Raw genomic sequence first — 20966 nt, forward strand, 5'->3', positions numbered from 1 at the left:
ATCTTTATTTCCCCACTAAACATCTTTAGATTCACAATATTTTGTTTGATATAACTACAACGTTCTAGCACTAAAAACTGTTCTCTAATCTAATGATAAATAACCACAATTCCAGGGAATAATTAAATATACAAAAAAAGATCTAAGTCTGTGTTCGCATCAGTAAAAGGATGGCAATTAAAGTAAGTGATAGCTATAATTACCCACACATAACTATATTTCAGCAAATGAACAAACAGATAATTATTTCTGGGAAGCAGAGGTAGCATGCAGATACTGGCATTCCAGGGAAATCGTTTCCTTGAAAATAACACTATTTCTGATTCAATGAAAACTTCGAGTTATTTTAAACATTTATTCCCATCTTGTGCCTTTATTTAGTAAGCATATTGACTATACGCTGTGAATTGTGAACTAGTACGACTAACCGATTTGAATTATACTGACCATGTATATATCCTGTGCTGTACATATATAACATCTGATCAGTTTTTATCATACCGACCAGGAGAGGTTTTCTGACTCTGGCCCCGGCATAGGACTTACTGGTTCTTATGAAATATGCAACATTGTTCCAATCAGTAAATGCTGTTACTGAGTGCCTGCCTGAGTATCCAGGGCGTTGTGCCGGATATTTTAATAGTCATGGGAAGGTTTCAGGAACCCAGAAGCTCATGGTGTCCACACAGGTAAATCAAAATAAACATGTCATGTTGCTTTGAAAGACTGAAATCCTAATTGAAATAATTTTCCTTTTGTGCACATAACTCGAGATTTTCAAGTGATCTTCAATGAACAACAACGCAGAACTAGCTTTATTTTAAAATCTGGTCTCTGTAAGCATTTGAGGGATAATGTATAAATCTCTGTTTCAGGGTTTGAACATACACTATCAGTTACATACTGAAGTTTTGAAGCCTGATATTCCTAAATATTTAATTTTATATGATTAATTTCAGGCAACATATTCCACAAAAATTTCCATTTGGTCTAGAGGGTTTTTTGGTTTGTTCCATTGGTTTTGGGGTTTATTTTGATTTTTAGAGTAAAACTCAGAGTTTTTTGTATTAAGTTTTCTAGGACCATTTACCAAGCCATAGCTTTTGGCTTTTGACTCAAAACACAGACAAATTAAATATTTTGGTAAAGGGGAGTGCCTATTTTCTCTTTCCTTGTGGTAGAACAAGCATCACCCAAGGTGAGCTAGGGAGAATGGCAGGGAGTGAAAATTTAATAAAAATGAAAGGATATATGGTTATCTTTTTAAATGTTTGTGCATTCAGTTTTGATCAACCAATATATTTTAAATTCCCTTTTTGTTTAGCAGCTATCCTTAAATACTCCAAAACTGAAAATAAAAAATGAATTAATTACCTTCCTACTAGATATATGCAACCTTTGTGAAATATTCTCTTATCACACACTTGTTGACTATTGCTATCACTCAAATTCCATTTTTATTATTTTAGGAATATTTAATTTCAGTATAAGGGTATACAATGTTTTGTTATCCTTTTTGTGAAGGGTTATCATCAGAGATTTCAGAAAGCAATGGTTTTAAAAGAAAGATTATATCTCTATATTTCCATCTAAACACACACACACATAAATCTGAACATGACACATTAACATGGAAAGTTGTACAAAATGTCTATTTTAATCAAGTTGGAGTAATCCATCATAAACACTCAGTTTTATTTTAAGGATAGAAAATCAGGAGATAATTCTAATATCTAACAGATAGGGCTGGGTTATTTTAAATCATGTTAGTCCTATCTGATGAGATGCTATGCATCATGTACAATTAACGGCCAACTGTAAACAATGCAGATCTGCATTTGTTGACCTAGAGATATACCACATGAGATTTCTAAGGGAAAAAAGCAGATTGTCAAAACCACGTGTCGAGTATAACTCAAGCTTTATAAAAACAAAACCAAACATCTTATATAAACACACACATATACTTGTATGAAAAAAACCAGAATTCTACACAGTGGAATATTAGACATGTTTTGGGTATTTCTGGGTAATACAAGGAATGGTAGGTTTTACTCATTGTTTATTCTTTCCTGTATTTTCCAAACTGTCACATAAAACATGTACAGCTTTTATAACCTGCATAAAATTAAAACGCCAGATGAATAGTAATATGTTGTTGAAGAAGAGAGGAGAAAACTTAGGAAAGACCCATGCTGTGGGAACCTGGGAACCGGTACGTCTGTCTGTTCTTGGTAACTGCAGTTCCTTTCCCTAAAAATCTTTACCGCAGGTATAAAAATCCTTCTGTATCTTCCCAGTGTCATTTCCTCCCATCGTACCAAAAAGCCTCTGTCTTACGAGCCAAATACTTCCAACCAATCGTTACATGGAATCCCTGCTTAATATGGGGGGAGGGGTAGCATTCAGAAACACTTTGGGGCTTTTTCTCTGTGTGTGTGTGATGAAAACAGTCCTTTTCCTGTGTGCCAACAGAACACTCCCGCATTACCCTGGGGTCCTTGATGCTAAGCTTGAACAAGCCCTGCCCTAATCAACTACCCACCCCATGACTCCTTCCAAGTAAAGCGTGACTTGTGATGAGAATCTCCTGGGTAGATTTTCCCCAAGACCCATTCGCCCCCTCCTGCTGGGCAGGTCAGCAATGAACATCCTTGGGTGAGCAATGTGCTCAGATGAAAAACTACATCCTCCGACCTTACTTGGACCTGGAGGGAAGCCAGAGGTAGGACGGTGAAGCCAGAATCTCTTGACGGCCATGGAGTACCACCATCCTGGCTACCTAACAGCCATTCTGAAATACCCTCCCTCCCTCTTTCTCTCCCATTTTTTTTTTTTTTTAAGTGAGGAACTTAACTACCACACAAGTCAAGAAATAGAACATTGTCTGTTACCCAGAAGCTCCCAACGTTCTCTCTCAAATCAGTATTGGCTCTTTCTCCTCCGAATGAAATCCCTGCCCTAACGTTCCTGGTGATCCTTTCACAAAGCTCCTCATCCTGGTCAGTCAGTTCTGAAATTCTATAGGGTCTGCAGTAGGATCACGTGGTGGTTTTTTTTGTTTGTTTGTTTTTGTTTTTGTTTTTTTTGGCTGTGTTGGGTCTTCGTTTCTGTGCGAGGGCTTTCTCTAGTTGTGGCAAGCGGGGGCCACTCTTCATCGCGGTGCGCAGGCCTCTCACTATCGTGGTCTCTCTTGTTGCGGAGCACAGGCTCCAGACGCGCAGGCTCAGTAGTTGTGGCTCACGGGCCCAGTTGCTCCGCGGCATGTGGGATCTTCCCAGACCAGGGCTCGAACCCGTGTGCCCTGCATTGGCAGGCAGATCTCAACCACTGCGTCACAGGGAAGCCCCTCAGGTGGTGGTTTTAATGTTCATTTCTCGAATTACGAATAAAGTTGGACTTCATTAAAAATGTTGACATGCCTTTTCATTTGTCCTTTCTGTTTTTCTGTTCAGTAGTTTTTGTTTGTTTTTAAGTAAACTCTGAATATGGCCCTTTGTTGGTTAAATGTGTTGAAAAGATTTTATCCCATTACATATATATACATATATATATATATGTGTGTGTATATATATATATATATTTTTTTTCCTTTACAGTTAGCACTTTTTTGTATCCTGTTTAATTTGTTTAAGAAGTCCTCTCTTTTCCCATCTCTGAGGTTAAAAAATTATTATTCTATATTTTCTTCTATAGTTTATTTTACATTTGACGTTTAGATCTAAAATCTACCAGGGTTGTGTGTGTATAGCGTAAGGTAGGGGTCAAGTTTCATTTTTGTTCCTCACATGGACAGCAATTGATTATTCTTCCTCCAATGCCAATTCTGTCATAAATTAAGTGGCTATTTATGCAAGCTGGGAGAGGTTTCTGTTTTAATTTTTTTTCTTCTCCTTCTTCATTCTTATTCTCTGGAAGAGTCTGTATAACAGTGGAACTAGTTCATCCTTAGAATTTTGAGAGAACTTACCAGAAATATCATTTGGGCCTAGAGTTTTCCTTGTAGGAAAGTATTCATTTACAAACTCAATAATTTAACATTTACATTACTATTTAGCTCTCCTATTTCTTTTCTCTATTTTGGGTTAGTTGTACTTTTTTTTGAGAAAAGTATTCATCTAAATTCACAAATTTATTTTGGCATAAAGCTGTTTATAATATAATCATTATCATTTTTTTTAATTTCTGGAAGATCTGTGGTGGGTCCCCTTTTTCATCCCAGAATTGGCTATTTGTGTACACTTTATTTCTCTATCACCCTTGAAAGAGAATTCTCAATTTTATTAATGCTTCAAAGATTTTTTTCAAAGAATTAACATTGACTTTGTTGCTTATTTTATATTTCAGTAACTTAGGTTCTTAATCTTTCTTGAATCTATTGATTACTCAGCAATGTAATTTTTAACTTCCAAACAGAACTGTTGTTGTTTTTAATATGTGCATGCTATATCTTTTCCTTTTCTATCCCTTCACATTTAAATTTTCAGCATCCTCATGTATTACATGTTTTCAGAAACTTTAAGCTTTAAAATATTGTATTAATTGATTTTTAATGTGAACTTACACTGAATAAGAGTCTTTTAAAGTTTAATGGAATTCAATTGAGTTTAATTATTTTCATGTATGCTTTTTTGTCTACCATCTGAGACTTTTCTATTTGTTGTACCTTGCAGATATTCCTATTTTACCCCTTTTGCTGTCTTTTAGGTTGATTGACTTTTTATTATTCTATTTTACTCTATTAGTTTGGAAATTATACACCTCTCTACTGTTCTTTCAGTGGTTACCTTTGAAATTATAACCTGTTAATGTGATTTATCGGTGTATAATACTAAATATTATTTTTACCCCCTCCTAACTTTACTTAGTTTTTTATTGTTCATTTTTCCTTCTTTTACCTGAGCATTCTGGGTCTGCCCATGTTTAATTCTTTCAGTTTTTGTTTTGTTTTGTTTTTATAAGATATCCTTAACTCCTCTTCATTCTTACAGAAGTATTTTACTGTTTGTAAGATTCTAGATAAGCAGTTACTTTATTTGAGCATGTTAAATATGTTATTTCATTGTCTTTGGACTTCCACTGTTTCTTTAAAGGTAATTTGTCTTTTCTTTCCTTTTTAACCTCTGCTGCTTTTAAGATTCATGCTTGGTTACCAGTGTCTTACTATGATACGCCCAGGAGTATTTTTCTTTGCATTTATTCTACTCAGGCTTTTTTTTTTAAACAAAAGTGATATTTACAGAAAGAAAGATTCACCTTTATTCTATGTACTTGCCTATAAATTTATAGGAAAACACTCATTCCTGTTTGTCAACCACCACATGCCGCTCTGTGGTCTGCTGTGGGCTGAATGTTTGTGTCCCCCTAAAACTCATATGTTGAAGCCCTACCCCCCAGTGTGGCAGTGTTAGAAGGTGGAGCCCTTGGGAGGTGATTAGGTCATGTGGGTGGAGCCTCCATGAATGGGATTAGTGCCCTTATAACAGGAACCCCGGAGAGCTAGCTCCTTCCTTCCACCACGTGAGGGCAAGCAGGAAGCTGGCAATCTGCAACCTGCAAGAGGGCTGTCATCGGTGCCGGCACCCTGACCTTGGACTCCAGCCTCCAGAACTGTGGCCAACACGTCACTGCTCTTTACAGCCCACCCGGCCTGTGACATTTTGTTACACAGCCCAGCCCTGGCCACTGCACTCAGCCTCTGATAACCACTCATCTCTTCCTGTCCCTGTAGTTTGCCTTTTCCCAAATGTCATATAAATGCAATCATACTTAGAGTCTTTTGATTCTGTTTTCATTCAGTGCAATGCATTTGTGATGCATCCATTTTGTCATGTGTAATAATGGTTCATCCTTTTTTATTGCAGACTTGATCCATGCACTGGTCAGCCTGTGAAATGCTCCTGATGGGCCCACCTGGAGGCACTCACACGTCATGTAACCCCTTCCCACGATTCGACTGGACATATGGCCTGAATCCGACAAGCCGGATGTGGCCGGAGTGCTGGCTGTCCCCTCCAAGAGCAGCCGTGCAGTGGGCGTGGCTTCCATCCTGGGTGCTCTTCCTTGCTTTCCCATGGACAGCTTGCTCTGGGGGAAGCCAGGCGCCCTGTTGTGAGGCCTCCCTTGTGGAGATGCTCCTGTGAGTGATGTTGAAATCAGACCATCTTTCCAACCAGCCTCAAGATGACTACAGTTTTGACGGATAGCTGATCGCTTCCTCGCGAGGGACCCTGAACCAAAGGCACTCAGCTCAGCCACACCCAGATTCCTGACCCACAGAAACTACAAAACAACAGCCTCTAAGTTCTGGAGGGTAATTTTTACACAGCAATTAATAACGAATACAGTCCAGTCACCAACTGAAGGACAATTCATTTATTTCCAGTTTTAGGTGATTATGAATAAAGGTAGGATACACATTTGCATACAGGTGTTTATATGGATGCTGTTTTCATTTCTCTTTGGTAAACACCCAGGAGGGGGGCTGCTGGGTCATATGGAAAGTGTATGTTTATAAGAAATTGCCAACTTAAATCTGTTTCTTAGTGCTTTCATCAGTGTTGGAGAATTCTCTCCCATTTCTCACCAGATCTTTTCTCTTGCCCACAGACTCTCTCTCCTTTCCCCAGAATTCCAAAAACCCTTCTCAGCATATCCTTCAGGTCTCGAAACTATTTTACTGGAATATAGGTTCTAAACCATTTTCTGGAATTTCCACTCTTCTCTTCTGCTTCTTTGTGTTTCATTCTTGATATTTTCTGATTTATCTTTATCTGATTTTTTTTAATGGCTGTGTCTAATTAACTTTAACCTCATCCTCTATTGTACTTAATTTTATGACTGCATTTTTCAATTTCAGAATTTCCATTTGACACGTTTTCATGGCTTCTGATTTCTGCTGAGATTCTCATTCTTTTATCTCCTTAGGCCTAGTAAACATACTTATTTTAAAGTATATGGCTTTGAATTCCAATCTTTTGAGCCCCCATGGATAATACACTGCAATGGATTGCTATTTCTGCTTGTAATTTTCATCTACTTTTGTGTCCTCATGTGCCTGGTCCTTTTTGATTATGTGTTGAACTTTGTATTTGAAAAATGGTTTGTAAGAACATTCTGCAGTCTAGAATACTGTAATTGTCCTTTGGGATAGATTATACTTTTTTTCTCCCAGGTACCTGTGGGCCCTGTCAATCCTGGAGGACCTCAGTCCTGCCCCAGGGATTGAGAAGATTCATAGCTGAACTGGGGTTCCTTGTTTTTCTTCTGACTCTCAGGATGGACCCTTCAACACTTCACCCCAGGGCCTTGGCAGGTGCTGGACTCAGCCTGTCCCCACAATCCTAAAAGGCACAGCCAAGCTTCTCAGCTACCTCCTGTGGACTCAGTGAACGCCCCCAATGTCCTTCAGAGAAAAGCCTAGAATATAGGCCTCTTTGCTTGGCCTTCATTGCATCCCATGCCCACCTCCTCAGTCTCTTCAAGAAAAGATTGGTCTGAATTTTCCCTTCAGACAATACTAGAAGCCCTGAGCTTCTTCTAGTGTGGGAGGAATAAGCTATTTGTTTAAGTCACTATTAGACAGGGTTTGGATACACACAGTCAAGCCAGTTTCTATAGGATACCTTCACTGATACACTCACATCGAACACCTAAAGCCAGTGTGGTGTTTACCATTCCTTCAGTAGTATTTTCCTTCACACTTTTGAGGTATGAAAAGAAAAAGGGGAAGGGGGAGGGATAAATTAGGAGTTTGGGATTAAAATATACACACTGCTATATATAAAATAGATAACCAACAGGGACCTATTGTATAGCACAGGAAACTATACTCAATTGCTTGTAATAATCTATAAGGGAAAAGAACACACACACACATACACATATATATATACATACACATACACACACATATATATATCTGAATCACTTTGCTGTACACCTGAAACTAACCAACATTATAAATCAACTATATTGCAATAAAAAATTTTTTTAAAAATAAATAAATTTTTAAAAGAAATGAAAAAGATCTATTTTTCATTAAAAATACTGTTAGAGTATTTTTCTGCCTCCTTCTTCTCAGTATACGTCTCATTTTATACTGGTTTCCACAGACCAAATACTCCATAAAAATCCCTGAAAAGTCAACTAATACCGAATGCAATTTGAATTCTTTAACTTGAAAATAATAAGTTGACAACACACCCTAGAGTGATATTTCATACTTTATACCCTTTTCCAGTTTTTAAGCCTACTTCATTTTTGTTTTAATTCCATTCTCCCTAGAAAGTTGATACAACTTAGAACGTATATCTATTTACTTCTGGGTGTAAAGAAGTGCTTACCGTTTGAGACGGAATTTCCATTTTCAGCAGTGATCGCGCTGGAGAGTGAATTAGATAATTGAATCCCATGGTTATTTGCATTTCTATCTTGGGTCTCTGATGCAATTTCTGATGTACCAAGATCATCTCGGCTAGTAAGGTTCATGTTAGTTTCAAAACCTGAAACAAATTGTAAAAAAAATTCTTCTTTTCTGATAAAGTGTACTGAGCAAGTTGAATCAAATAGTGGAAGGAAATAATAAAACTTACGAAAACAAACATTAATTATGTTTGAAACAGTAAGTTAATAATCACCCTTAATCAAACGTATGGCCTACAAAATATTCACCAAATTTTGACATAACACTGTTAAACATAATGGGATGCATTCAGTGGCAATAATAAATTTCATAACTTGTTATTTTCAAACATCATTATGAAATTCTATACAGAATTTTTGACGTCATATGTCTAATTACTTGTCATTACAGAACTGCCTATCTTGAGAAGGTTATTTCCTAAAAGAAGCATGGCAATATATTCATGGTTCAGAAGTTTTCTGAGTTTTTAAATTTAGTTGAGTTGAGGCAAACTTATAGCTTTGAAAAAAATGTAACAAATATATTTTCACTATTGTTACAAAGTTTATTATCCACTTAGGAATACTAAACTTCAAAACCCTACTTCCGCATTCTATACAGTAACAAAATTACCTAAATGTTTAATGCATGTGCTGTATTGAGTTCTCTGAGGTGAAGAACACAGAAGCCACTGTCCAAATTAGGCTGAAGAGCCGAAGGGAGCGCTCCAACCCTCCGGGGAATTTCTGTTCAACATCAGGGATTTGCCATGTTGCTTCTGCCCCTTGTCTGTGGGTGTACAGTAGATTCTGGGTATCTCTTAGTCAGACTGTTCTGAAGTCTTACTTAGGCCAACACATTATTCAAAAAGGATAATAAACGTAATATGCTTTATTATATTTTACAGATGGAGGAACAGTTTACCCACCGTGATGGCAGAAGGAAGCAGGGGGCCAGCCCCCCAGAGCTCATCTCCAAAGCTGGGCTTGACAGGATCCTAGCTCTCCCTCCTGGATGCTATCTCCCCTTGCCCTTGAGACTTGCACTCAAATAGCACTCAGGCCCTCAGCATTTACCCAGATGCTCACACTGACACGTTTTGGTGCTTGGGATAGCATTCCCTATGCCTGGGATGCCCTCTCCCCGCTCGGCCCTCTTCCCTCCCCACCATCAGGAATCTTGCTCAGAGCATCTTCTGTGCAGGGCAGTGGCCGCTCCTTTACAAGTGAGCAGGTCTGGTGTGCCCAGACAGGAGGCCGTTCCAAGGCTTAGAGAAGGAAGAGCTGGACAGATAGAATGAGGGCAAAATGAGCAGGGCTTTGACAACCAGGTGGAAGAGTTTCTATTTCCACGACCCGGGGAGTAGCTCCAGACTCCTTGCATTTAAAAAGCAAGTGGAAAGGTTTTGGCCAGGCCAAGGTGGGAATAGCAGCCAAGGCAAGGTCGGGTGATCGTCACCATCTTAGCTCTTGACAGCCAGAGATTATTGAACAGGCTGGAACTGAAAGAGTATCTATTCAACTTGGTCAACTCTATTTTGCCTTTTTAAAAATAATCTTCTGAAAATTAGTAAAACAGGTTTGGTTTTAAAGCTGTCTCAAGACACAGACATTCACCTGCTTTTATTTCTCTTTAAGCTTTTTTTTTTTTTCACTCTTTAATTCAGTTGTTTATTGAATGCTTACTCTGGCCAGACTCTCTCCACTAGCTGGAGGTCCAGTAATGAGTAGACAGGTAGCTTGGAGTGTCGCCCGCAGGACCGTGATTGACAACAAACGAGCAAAGGAACAAGCAAGCAGATGAAGGAAGTTGGTGGGCTCCCAGCTAGGTGGCAGTGGGTCAGGGAACCTTCTCCAGGGAGTCTTGTTTAGGCTCGGAGTGTAAAGCAGGGCATAGCACCTAGGTAACAGGGATGTCCTCTTAGGTCTGGCGGTACAGGACCCCGTCCTCTGAGACACTGTGTGAAGTCCTGGTACGAATATGTGATGCTAGCTTCCCCCAGAATGGATTTCTATCTCATAAACAACTGCTATATGTAAATTATAGTCGAAGCCTCCATTTTTGCTATTAAAGTTAAAAAAAATATTTTCATATTTCCAATCAGCAGGTTCACTTGTGGCCAAGAAATGTTTTAAAACGTGTCGCAAAACTTAAGCTGTGACCCTTACGTTATCTACTAAAATTTTCTCTATGTTTTTATCGTAAGAACGCATGTCTGCCTATCCCAAGGATGGCTCTGGATTGGAATAGGGAGCGAGTCCTTCTTAAGACGGAAGAATAAGTGGTCAACCTGATGACAATTTTTCACACTGTTCTTACGGTAATTACCATCTCCTGCATGTTTATTATGCGCCAATCCCCTGCTAGAGGTGGGACTTGACTTAGTCCTCATTTTCCTAACAATTCTGAAGAGCTGTCACTCCCTCGCCTGTTTTTGAGATGAGGTCACTGGGGCCTGGGGAGGTGAATCTACACTCAAACATTTCCCAGTGAGCCGGTGTTGCCGCTGGGTTTAAATCGAGTCGTGCATGGCTCTGCCGTCCACCCACACTCATTCTTCAGCTTGGCCCCTTCAGTAAAGGCTTTCTTCCTTATTTCCTTTGCTGATGTAAAGAATAAAGCAGCTTCTTTTCTGTGCCTTTATCAGCCGTGCCTCAGTGGTAATGAACTGGGAACCCCAGCTTGAAAAACTGTCCTCTAGCCACCGAAATAGAGTTGCGACATCAATATCAACATCGCCACTTTGGGGTTATGCTTATTCATGAATATTAACCAAGGGATTCTTGGTTACTACATTCTGTGTCAGTCTCTTCTCATAAATGCCCTGACTCCACGTTGAACCCGTGCACGAGAGTCTGTCCCCCAACTTGTTCATTTCTTGATTCAACCCCAATGAGGTTTTGACTCTCAAAAATTTGATTTTGCTGTAAAGTTGTCAGTTTCATGCAAGAATGGTTGCAACATTCCTCGTCAAAAGTACACCCATTATCTAAACACCGAAGGAATTGCAACGGCATCCCGTCAAGAGGACCCTGGCATGAAGTCTGAAGAAGGCTTGGTTATAAAAGTGCAGGTACAGGACGCACATTTTGTGGAAAATTAAAAAAAACAATACAGAGCAAATAGAGTCATCAAGTTTGTTCATGCCTCCAAGCCGTGGTCATCAGGGTTTTGAGGGTGAAGAGAAGTCACATCAAAAGAAAATATTTGAGATTCTCAATGAATCTAAGCAAACAAGTAGGGAAGTGAGGGCTGGAAAATCCCACATAGAGATTTAAGGGTGTGTCTGAGTCTTTTTGTATCTCTGCATCTTGTGAAATCAGTGGCCTGTGTAGTTCAGGGGCAGCCTTCTGATGGGCACGTCGTAACATCAGCTAATTCGAATTCCTGTGGAATTCTCCTGTAGCCTGTGAACAGGGTTTCTTTGTGACCGCCCCCAACTTCCTGGTGCTGTTCTCACAGGTACAGGAAAGATGAATCACATCGGGGGATGTGACTCAAAGATACGGTCTCGGTCTTTACATTAAGATATGATGATTGAACACAAGTATGCAATGAAGGCACATTCAAGTTGAGCATTAATCGAACGAGACAATTCTACCAAATCTCGAAATATGAATGCACAAACAATTCCGTAGTCCAGTGCTAGCTTTTATATAACGAGAGTATCAGAAATGATGTTTTGAAAACTGGTTTTCAATGGGAGATGATACTGCACCCCACGCCCGCCCCCCCGCCCCACCCAGACCTCTCCATGGGGACATTTGACACTGTCTGGAGACAGTTTTGGTTGTCACACCAGGGAGGTGGGTGCTACTGGCATCTAGTGGGTAGAGGTAAGGGATACTGCAAAACCCCCTACAACGCACAGGACAGGCCTCCAGGATGAAGACCGGGGGACAAGACATCTGGCCTGGGATGTCAGTAGGGCCGAGGTTGACAAACCCTGCTTTAAAAGCTAAGTCATGGGATTTCCCTGGCGGTCCAGTGGTTAAGACTCCACGCTTCCACTGCAGGGGGCGCTGGTTCGATCCCTGGTCGGGGAACTGAGATCCCACGTGTCACGTGGCATAGTCAAAAGAAAAACAATTTGTTTTTAATTTAAAAGAAAAAGCTAAGTCAGTTCATGCCATTTCCCACTCACATCTCTCTACTGGTTTCTTGTTTTGCTCAGGTCATGATCCAAAGGCTTCCTGAGGCTGAGAGCCCCTCCCGGACCTCGCTCCCTGCTCTCCTTGGACCTCATTTCCAGCTGCCCATCTACCACACCCCTCCCCAGCCCCACCAGCTTCTCTGCATCCCTCCACCCATCCTCTCACTCTCCCGGAGTGAGCCCAGGGGCTCTGCGCTTTGTTCAGGGCTCCGCACAAACTACCCTTAGCAGAAAGGCCTTCCCAACCACCTTCTGGAAAACAGCACCCCTCTCCCTTCCCCAGGTCAATTTCTGTCCTCACAACTTGCTTTAGCTTTCTACACGGTTCTTCTTACCACATGACATGTTACGCTTCAAGCGTTTGTTTGTTTTCTGTCTCCACCTTCCAGAAAATCGACACCATGAGCTTAAATGCAATCTTGGTGCCTCCAAGGGTGCCTGCACATAGTAGGTGCTCAATAAGTATTTGTTGAAAGAAAGAGAAAAAAGAATGAATAATAAATGAATGAATACAACAACACTGCTATAAAAAATCCACTTTCTTAAAGAAACCACACTCTGTGTAACTGCGAAATAGTTGACAAGTTTACTAACTGAAGAATTCATGTGAATTATTACAGAGAAATCATACATCACAGTAATCATTTCTCCCCATTCACATGAGATGACTGGAAACATATAGAAGGATTTCCACTGTTAATGATATGCCTTGAGTTCTAATCTCCACTTATTTAACATTTTTAGGTAAGGAAATTTCAGTGTGTGTGGTAAACATGTTTTACTCATTCAAAGGGCCAGAGCTGTTTGCTTTCTACCTAAGAGTGTTAAACTGGACAAGACACAATAGCCAAGATACAGGCTATCTTGGATGAATGGATAAAGAAGATGTGGTACATACATGCAATGGAATACTACTCAGCCATAAAAAGAATGAAATCTTGCCATTCGTGACTACATGGATAGACCTTGAAGGTATCATGTTAAGTGAAATAAGTCAGACAGACAAAGACAAATTCCTGTATGATTTCACTTTTATGTGGAATTTAAAAAACAAAACAAATGAACAAACATAACAAAACAGACACAGAGTCATAGATACAGAGAGCAAACAGGTAGCTGCCAGAGGGAAGGGTGGCAGGGGATTAGAGAAATAGGGGAGGGAGATTGAGAGGAACGAAGCTTCCAGTTACAGGATAAATGAGTCACGGGTATGAAATGTACAGGGTGGGGAATAGAGTTAATAATAATGTCATAGCTTTTAAACAACAAACAAAATCAAAGGGCCAGAGCTGTGTGATTTCTACCTAAGAGCGTTAACTTGGAGAAGAAAACACTTGTGAATATTGGAAATCTATTCCTGACCGACGGTAGGAGATTTCATGTTTTCACTATTTTCCCACTAATTACCACTGATAATTATGTCATTATTGTCCTACAAATACACAATGTTCATGCATAGTTGCTTTTTTAAAAAGTCTTACTTTACATGGTTTTACAATGTCGAATGTCAGGAAATTATTATCGATTTGGTCAGTGTTGACTCCTGGAATCTTGGCGGCTGGAGACGGGTGGAAGCCGGTTGACCCCAAGTCTACAGGGGAGGCCCCAGACCGCATGCCAGTTTCAAAGACCACTGCTGAGGCCCGTGGGAGTCAAGCAAAGCACCACAGTTAACATCTGTGTGTCTAACAGCTTTTTCTGACAAAATTTCTACAGCAATGTTGTTGTAGTGATTTTTTTGTTACTTCTTCTTTCTTTTTCTTTCAACAGATCTTTATTGAGCATCTAGTGTGCGCTGGCACTGTTCTAAGCACAGAACAATGAGTATTTTGCTTTGCTTTATCTTCTCATTTTAAATAAACGTCCACTTTGCTCCCTAAATTTTGGTCATTTTTATTCTTTTTCTTAAAGAAGTTTCTCCTTCCCCCAATTGCATAAGTTTCCATTTCTTGAAAACAAAAAAACCCAGAACCTGTCCCAAACATAGAGGGTCCTGGCAGCAATGCATCTGATCCAGTCCTGGCTCCTAGGACTTGACTCTCGCTGGGAGATGTCACTGAATAAGGTGACAAGGGCGCATGACGTCTGGCTCTCACTGATACTCCATGAAAGCTTGCTGCTGTTTTACACGATCCTCAGGGCAATGTCCGAGCAGAAAAAGCCTAACTCTTCACTGGTCACAGGACTGGAGTGCAAGTTTACCTGGGTGTCAGAGGTGTAAGTTCACGGAAGGGGACATGCCTGGAAGAGGAGAGGAAGCAGGGTTTTGCTGGGAGACAGAGGCTAAGCAGAGGAACTTCTCTCAGGAAAGGGATGCCAAGATTTTCAGGGGAGGAGAGAAGCTTCTTACTAGGGAGGAAGATGACTCCTTGAATAAGTTTGGGGCGCTCGAGAAACACGTGAGTGCAGTGAGCGACTCAGAGAACTCCCTCCAAATCTACAGGCAGAGGAAAGTGGCAAAAGGCACAGGGGCTGGCCCATCCCTGGGAAACAGTGAGATGTCCTTGGGTTGGCGGCCACTCTGGGGGCTTTGTGTGAGCTAAATGCAGAGTGATGAGCCGTGGGCCAACCACGTTCCTCCTCTACACCAGGAGGCTTCTCCAGGGATGGAACACGTAATTCCGAAGTCCTACACAGTTCAGATGGTATGCGAAGTATTAGCCAAGAGCTTTTAGAAATATATACCTAAAAGAAATGATTCCGTAAATGCTCCTATTCTAGAGGGGTGATAAGACACAATAAATGACAGGAATGTACGGAAACAATTGACAAAGTGCAAGAAGAAAAAGCACAGATGACTGTCCAGCTATCTCGGGGGATTCAGGGATGAATAATCTGTAATAGTCACTGTGGGATACTCATTCTACTCAGCTGAGTTAATGTTGGCTGGGTTTTGTGTATGTGTGTTAAAGCCTTTGACACTTAAAATGCCAACATGTACAGGAGATCCAGGGTGCATCCTAACAGGTGCCTCTTCTCAGGCTTCTGGATGGTGACTCGACACAAAAGGTGATCAACTCGAAGGTGATCGTCCCCAGAGCACCTTCAGCAGCAGACCAGGGGCAGGAAGGAAAGCCGTGCAAATGCCCAGGGATCCACAGGAGGGGCGGGGGCTTCAGTGGCCAGGTGAGCCCCGCAGGGCGGGCATGGGGAGAAAACACTGGATTTGCAAGCAGGGACAGAATGTGGCGAGGAGGAGGGAGAAGGAAGCCACAGTGTAGAGCAGCAGCGTGAGCGCCTCGTGGGCTCTGCCCCAGCGCTGCCCTGCGGTGTGGGAGGAGCCTGGCCCTTCCGGGGCATCACCCAGGGAGTTCCAGCAGGCATCCGAGTGAGGGTGTGCCCGGAAGGAGGCTGTACCTGTAAAGTGTTATTCATCCAGCAACAAACGTGTGCAGCTGACCAGCTTCAAAGAGAGACTGGAAACGGAAAGGCAGTGAGAATTTAGACTCGGGCAGCTGCAGGAGGAGTGCGAGTGGGGTTTCACTGAGCTACAGACCCCTGGGAGCCCAGGCACTGGGAGTAAGCCAGGACCAGCGATGAGGGTGCGGGTAGGGCTGCGAACGTGGATTCTGAAGTGACAGCCGCCTACCCAAGGGTTAAACCGAGTGGCGATGATTTGAACAAGAGCATTTGTTAGGACTGAAAACATAATGTCTAGGGGAGACTTAAAAATCTCTCTGGAGGGAGGATCTCTTCCAGGAAAAGTGACATTCCTACAAGTAAAGAGGCAGATGGCAGAGCACACGTGATAGCGGACGCGAACGGTCAGGTGTAAGCATGGAGGTGGGAGCACACGGGATGGGAGGGTGGGTGGTTGGCAGAGGGGAAAGGCTTCTTGAAGCAGGGGCGGGGCTGACGGTACCAAATGCCACAGAAAGGTCAAGGAGAATGAGGAAGGACTGAGCGATGGAGTGTTTCTTTAAGAAGAATGCTTAAAAACATCACCTCTTTCTTGGTTACCTGGATTTGAGATAGCTTTAGGGTGTATTTTGGAAACGGATGAGGTTGAGATCCAGGTTTCTGGAACGCAAGAGAAAAACAAACTATAGCTGTTTGACTGATTTAAGGTTGAGAGTGCTATGCAAGGCATAAAAAATGTGAAAATACATTTTAAACTCATTACTCATGCTGGCTATCATTCACTCCACAACTCTATAGGAAAATTCCTCTTCAGAAAGGCTACTGCAGGGAGGAATGTGCTTGTTTTTTCCTATTTGGCATTAAGGAAAAGCACAAAGTCTGGGACAGGAGCCTGGCATGGTCCTGCTGCTTCTCAGCCTCTCGTTTCTAAAATTGAGAAGTCGCAGCTCGACTCTGCTGACAGACACACATAGATGGTGTGTCACTACACGTGGGCAGGACCGCTCAGACCCAAAATCGGCATCCAGCTCGTGTTAAACCAAATCTACTTTGAGTTCCAAGGAACAATGCCTTTTAAATCTCCTATTTCTCTGAAATCTTCCATTATTGCACATGAGGAAAAAACACACACACACAAAAATAAGGATCTAGAGATCACTCTCCAGGCCCCCTGCACTCGAACAGGCTTCTAGGACATGAATAAGACTTTTTTCTTATCCGTGAGAGTATAACCCAGACGTTTGGCAGATCGCCTCAAGAGAAAGACAAATGTCAAGGGTAGGGATGCAGGTAGACACAGTGGCTGGCCCTAAACTCAAACAGGAAGAGAGATTTCACGTGTGGTGCTGTGTAAGGAGATAGATGTCAGCAGAGAGCACATTATCAAAGGGGTGTGGTCAGGAGGGCACACGGAAGGGGCGTGTGTTTTGAATGGCAGGATCCTAACTGGCCCTGAGCCACGTGAACCAGACTTCATCACCCCTTTGCTAACAGTCCCAGAAATGGATCGAGAGAGGGCTTCCGTGTCTATCAGTGTCGGGGACCACACGAGGTCCCCATGCGATGACTCTTGTGGCAGCCGCACTCCACAACATGGTCATACGGCTATAAGAACTGATTACTCAAGAAGCAGAAAAGTACAACACTGCGGCGACTGGCGAGGATGGGTGGGTTGAGAACATGTATTAGCTGGACTTGTTTCTTACCCTGAGAGGCTAGAGCCGGCCCCCGGTGTTCCTCCCTACTTTTTATAAACCCCTTATGAATTCATCATTCTCGAATAGATCAAGATGGCTCTTGACCTTGTGTGTCGAGCAGTCTTCTGCGGGGGAAAGTGTCACCAAGACGCACACTTGGGGTTAAGTCGGGTGGAAGGAAAGGGCTTCCTTGCCCACCCCGCCTTAGCTCCCGCCACCCAATCCCCTGCCAAGTCTTAGGAGATGTTTTGTGCTAAAAACACCAACCGAGGCAGGAAATAGAGTGATATCTTCAACAACATATGTGCTGAGCAGGGCAAGAATGTACCCATAGTAAAGCTAAAAAATGACTGTCAGTATAAATAAGGTTTGCAGAACCCAAAAAGGCACAGAGAATTATGTTGTGTCAACTTTCTTTTCAGTTTGCCGAGCTGTGGTTCCTTTTGGGCCCAACTCTCCTGTCCTGCCATCGCGGGAAGAAGCGTGGCCCCCCTCCTTCCCCGGAGCTCACCTCCCCTACAGTGAGCTGAATACGCAACATCTACACAACAAGCTGGCCTGGCCCGGACACCCATTCCTCGTGTCTAATCTCACGGGTCACGCGGGTATTTATATAGCTGGTATTTTTACATTTCCTCAATGCCAGGTGGTAACATAAATCCAGGAGGCCTGGAACGCCACACCTGCACAGCTGCACTAGGTTGACAGGGTATGTCCTGGTTTAGGTGTGTGCTTTTCTCCAGAAAGCACAGGTGGAGTGGACGATATTCCTTTTCTTTTATTGGGAGCTTTCGGTATTTGTTGACACTTGTATGGTGTCACATGGATGGGAGACTGGTAATACCTACCACCTGAAATAAACGAGGAGGGCGCCCCCAAGACACCCCCATCAGGTTCTACATCCTTTCTCAGGGGAACAACCAACACCCAGCAGCAGATCCCTTTAGAATAAGAACTGCGTATTCATTTATGTTTTCATTTCCATGAGAATTGTATTGACTTTATTTTGTCTCTTGGTATTCAACCACCTTTATATTTAGCTCGTCCTGGAGCCCTTCTTGGATTTTTAATAGTTAGCTAAATTGTTTAAGAACAACTACTTCAGTCCTTGAGAAATACATAATCTACGTTTGCTCCATTTCAGGGACACCAGCTTGGGCTCCCGTCGCAACAGGCTGTTCTAGTGCCTTCTGTCTGTCCCCTACCTTCACCACGTGAACCTCAGAACAACCAGAGACGTGGCTGAATCACTTACATGTCATACGAGACAAACTCTCACTGTTGGCATTCATTTCACTGATGTAGTTGCAGCCGGGTCAGAGGGAACCAGTAAAATCAGCAAAAGTTAAAAACCAAAAAGCAGCGGTGTACACTGAGTCTTTTCAAAATCCTTGTTCAGAACTAATTATAAACTTTATCCACCCCAGATATTTAAGAGCCCCAAGGTCACAAGCCAGGACCAACGAAAACAGGCAGGATCCACACACCTCAAGCCTCTCTGCCTGTGGGCACATTTCACGAGGAGGACACAGGGCAGGCCTGGGGCAAGACCCCCGGGGCTGGGGCTTGGGAACCCCGGAGGGCTCAGGACGGCAGTGATTTCCACTGGTGCAGACATGGCCACATTTTAACAGCCTGGCAGTGCCCTGCACGTCTGTAGATCAGCCCCACTGCCCACCCCGGGTGGGTGCTAGGCGGCAGCTCTGAGGCCTTACATAACAGATTAAAAATATCTCTACAGACTTAAAGTCTTGTCAGAATTCTCCTCAAGCCACGTGGCCTGTTTCTTTGACGGCTCCCATGATTGTGTCCTTTCCGGAAGTAGACGGGTGGACGCTACTAATTCCTTGTGCCTGTGACTGAATGTTCCCAGAGCCGTCGCAGTGGCAGTGTCACATCACAGAGATGTCGGCCACGCGGGAAGGATGGGACAGTGGGAGGGACACTGAGGGAAAGGCCGAGCTGATCTCAATGGCTTTCATCTCACCCAGAACTACAGGAAGAAAGCCCCTCGGAGCCAGTCAGGAGGTGACGGTCCCATCCTCATGTGCCCACAACTAAGCATTTCTCATCCATCATTTGTAAAGTATATATGTTTACAAGTACATGAATATAGAAAAACCCTTTTCACACACCCTGGTGTAGTTCCTCCAAAACATCACTTGGCGATGCCATCATGTCCTTGCATAAACCCTCCTCCTTTCAGTGCAAGATGCACTGGTCTCAGCCTATTTCTCTCACTGTTTTGGTTTCACCCTCCTCCTTCCCTCCAGATAAATCCTACCTTCCAGATCAGTGTTTCAAAGGACATATTTATGGGTTGGAAAATCAATTTAGTGGGTCATGATAAGCATTTAAAAACGAAAGAGAGTAGAATGAATTGAATAAAAATGCAGCATTTCACAAGCATTAAGGGTAAGCAGTTTGAGCAACCCAAACAGTATCTTCAAGGACAATGTTTCTTGCTGCCTGGGTACCTCGGATTTCTCGTGTTTCCCTGCTATGAGCTGCTTCTGAGCAGATCCCATATTTTACTTTTAAAATCCATACAATTAAATACAATGCCCTGCACAAAACACACCCTCAATGCATATTTTGAATAAATGAATGAAGCCTGCCCTTCTCATTTAATGATTTTTCCAAACCTCTTTGAAAACTTGAGGCAAGTAGCAAACAGCAACACAAAATATTGTTGCTCATTGAATCATTTTGCCTGAAGTTAACCTCCGGTTTTTTTAATCCTGAAAAGGACTTTGTGTCTTGGGGGCGATGTCATAGAATGATTTTATTGTCTGAAAAAATGGAACCTTTTCCCTAAAATCATAACAGAGGGTTCCTTAAGATGGATTCGACCCCTGCAGCAATGGAAATGCTCTCTGATTAGCAGCTGGACCACATCGCTGGGTTTTCTAATGATCATCAGATTAAAAAGACATTTTTATAATCCCTCATCACCACACAGAAGCCCAGTGGCTCTGCCCCCGTGTCGCTGTCCCAGCCTCTGGAGATTAGACACGATTTCCAGCCTGGGTAAGTGAACTACATCAGTGAAATGAACGCCAGCCATTAGAGTTTTACTGTCTCGTTTGACACGTATGCGATTCAACCAAATCTCTGGTTGTGCTAAGTTTCATGTGGTGGGTAGGGGACGGACAGAAGGCACCAGAAAGCATGTTACGATGGGAGCACAAAAGCTGGTGTCCCTGAAATGGAGCAAACGTAGGTAACATATTTTTCTCAAGGACTGAAGTAGTTATTCTTTCTTTCAGTCTTTTAAAAAAATTTTTATTTTATGTTGGAGTATAGTTGATTTACAATGCTGTGTTAGGTTCAGGTGTACAGCAAAGTGATT

The 20966-nt window shown here is 42.3% G+C and overlaps 1 protein-coding gene across 1 annotated transcript in view; it reads right to left on the minus strand.

Annotated features, from left to right (window-relative positions):
* The window catches only part of MYO16 (myosin XVI), a 545489-nt gene that overhangs the window by 25503 nt on the left and 499020 nt on the right, over nucleotides 1–20966 (minus strand). Inside the window, exon 33 of the mRNA XM_057532523.1 lies at nucleotides 8346–8504. Coding sequence (XP_057388506.1) covers nucleotides 8346–8504 — 159 coding nt within the window. The remainder of the gene's footprint in view (nucleotides 1–8345; nucleotides 8505–20966) is intronic.

This window comes from Balaenoptera acutorostrata, chromosome 18 (assembly GCF_949987535.1).
Source record: "Balaenoptera acutorostrata chromosome 18, mBalAcu1.1, whole genome shotgun sequence".
NCBI lineage: Eukaryota > Metazoa > Chordata > Mammalia > Artiodactyla > Balaenopteridae > Balaenoptera > Balaenoptera acutorostrata.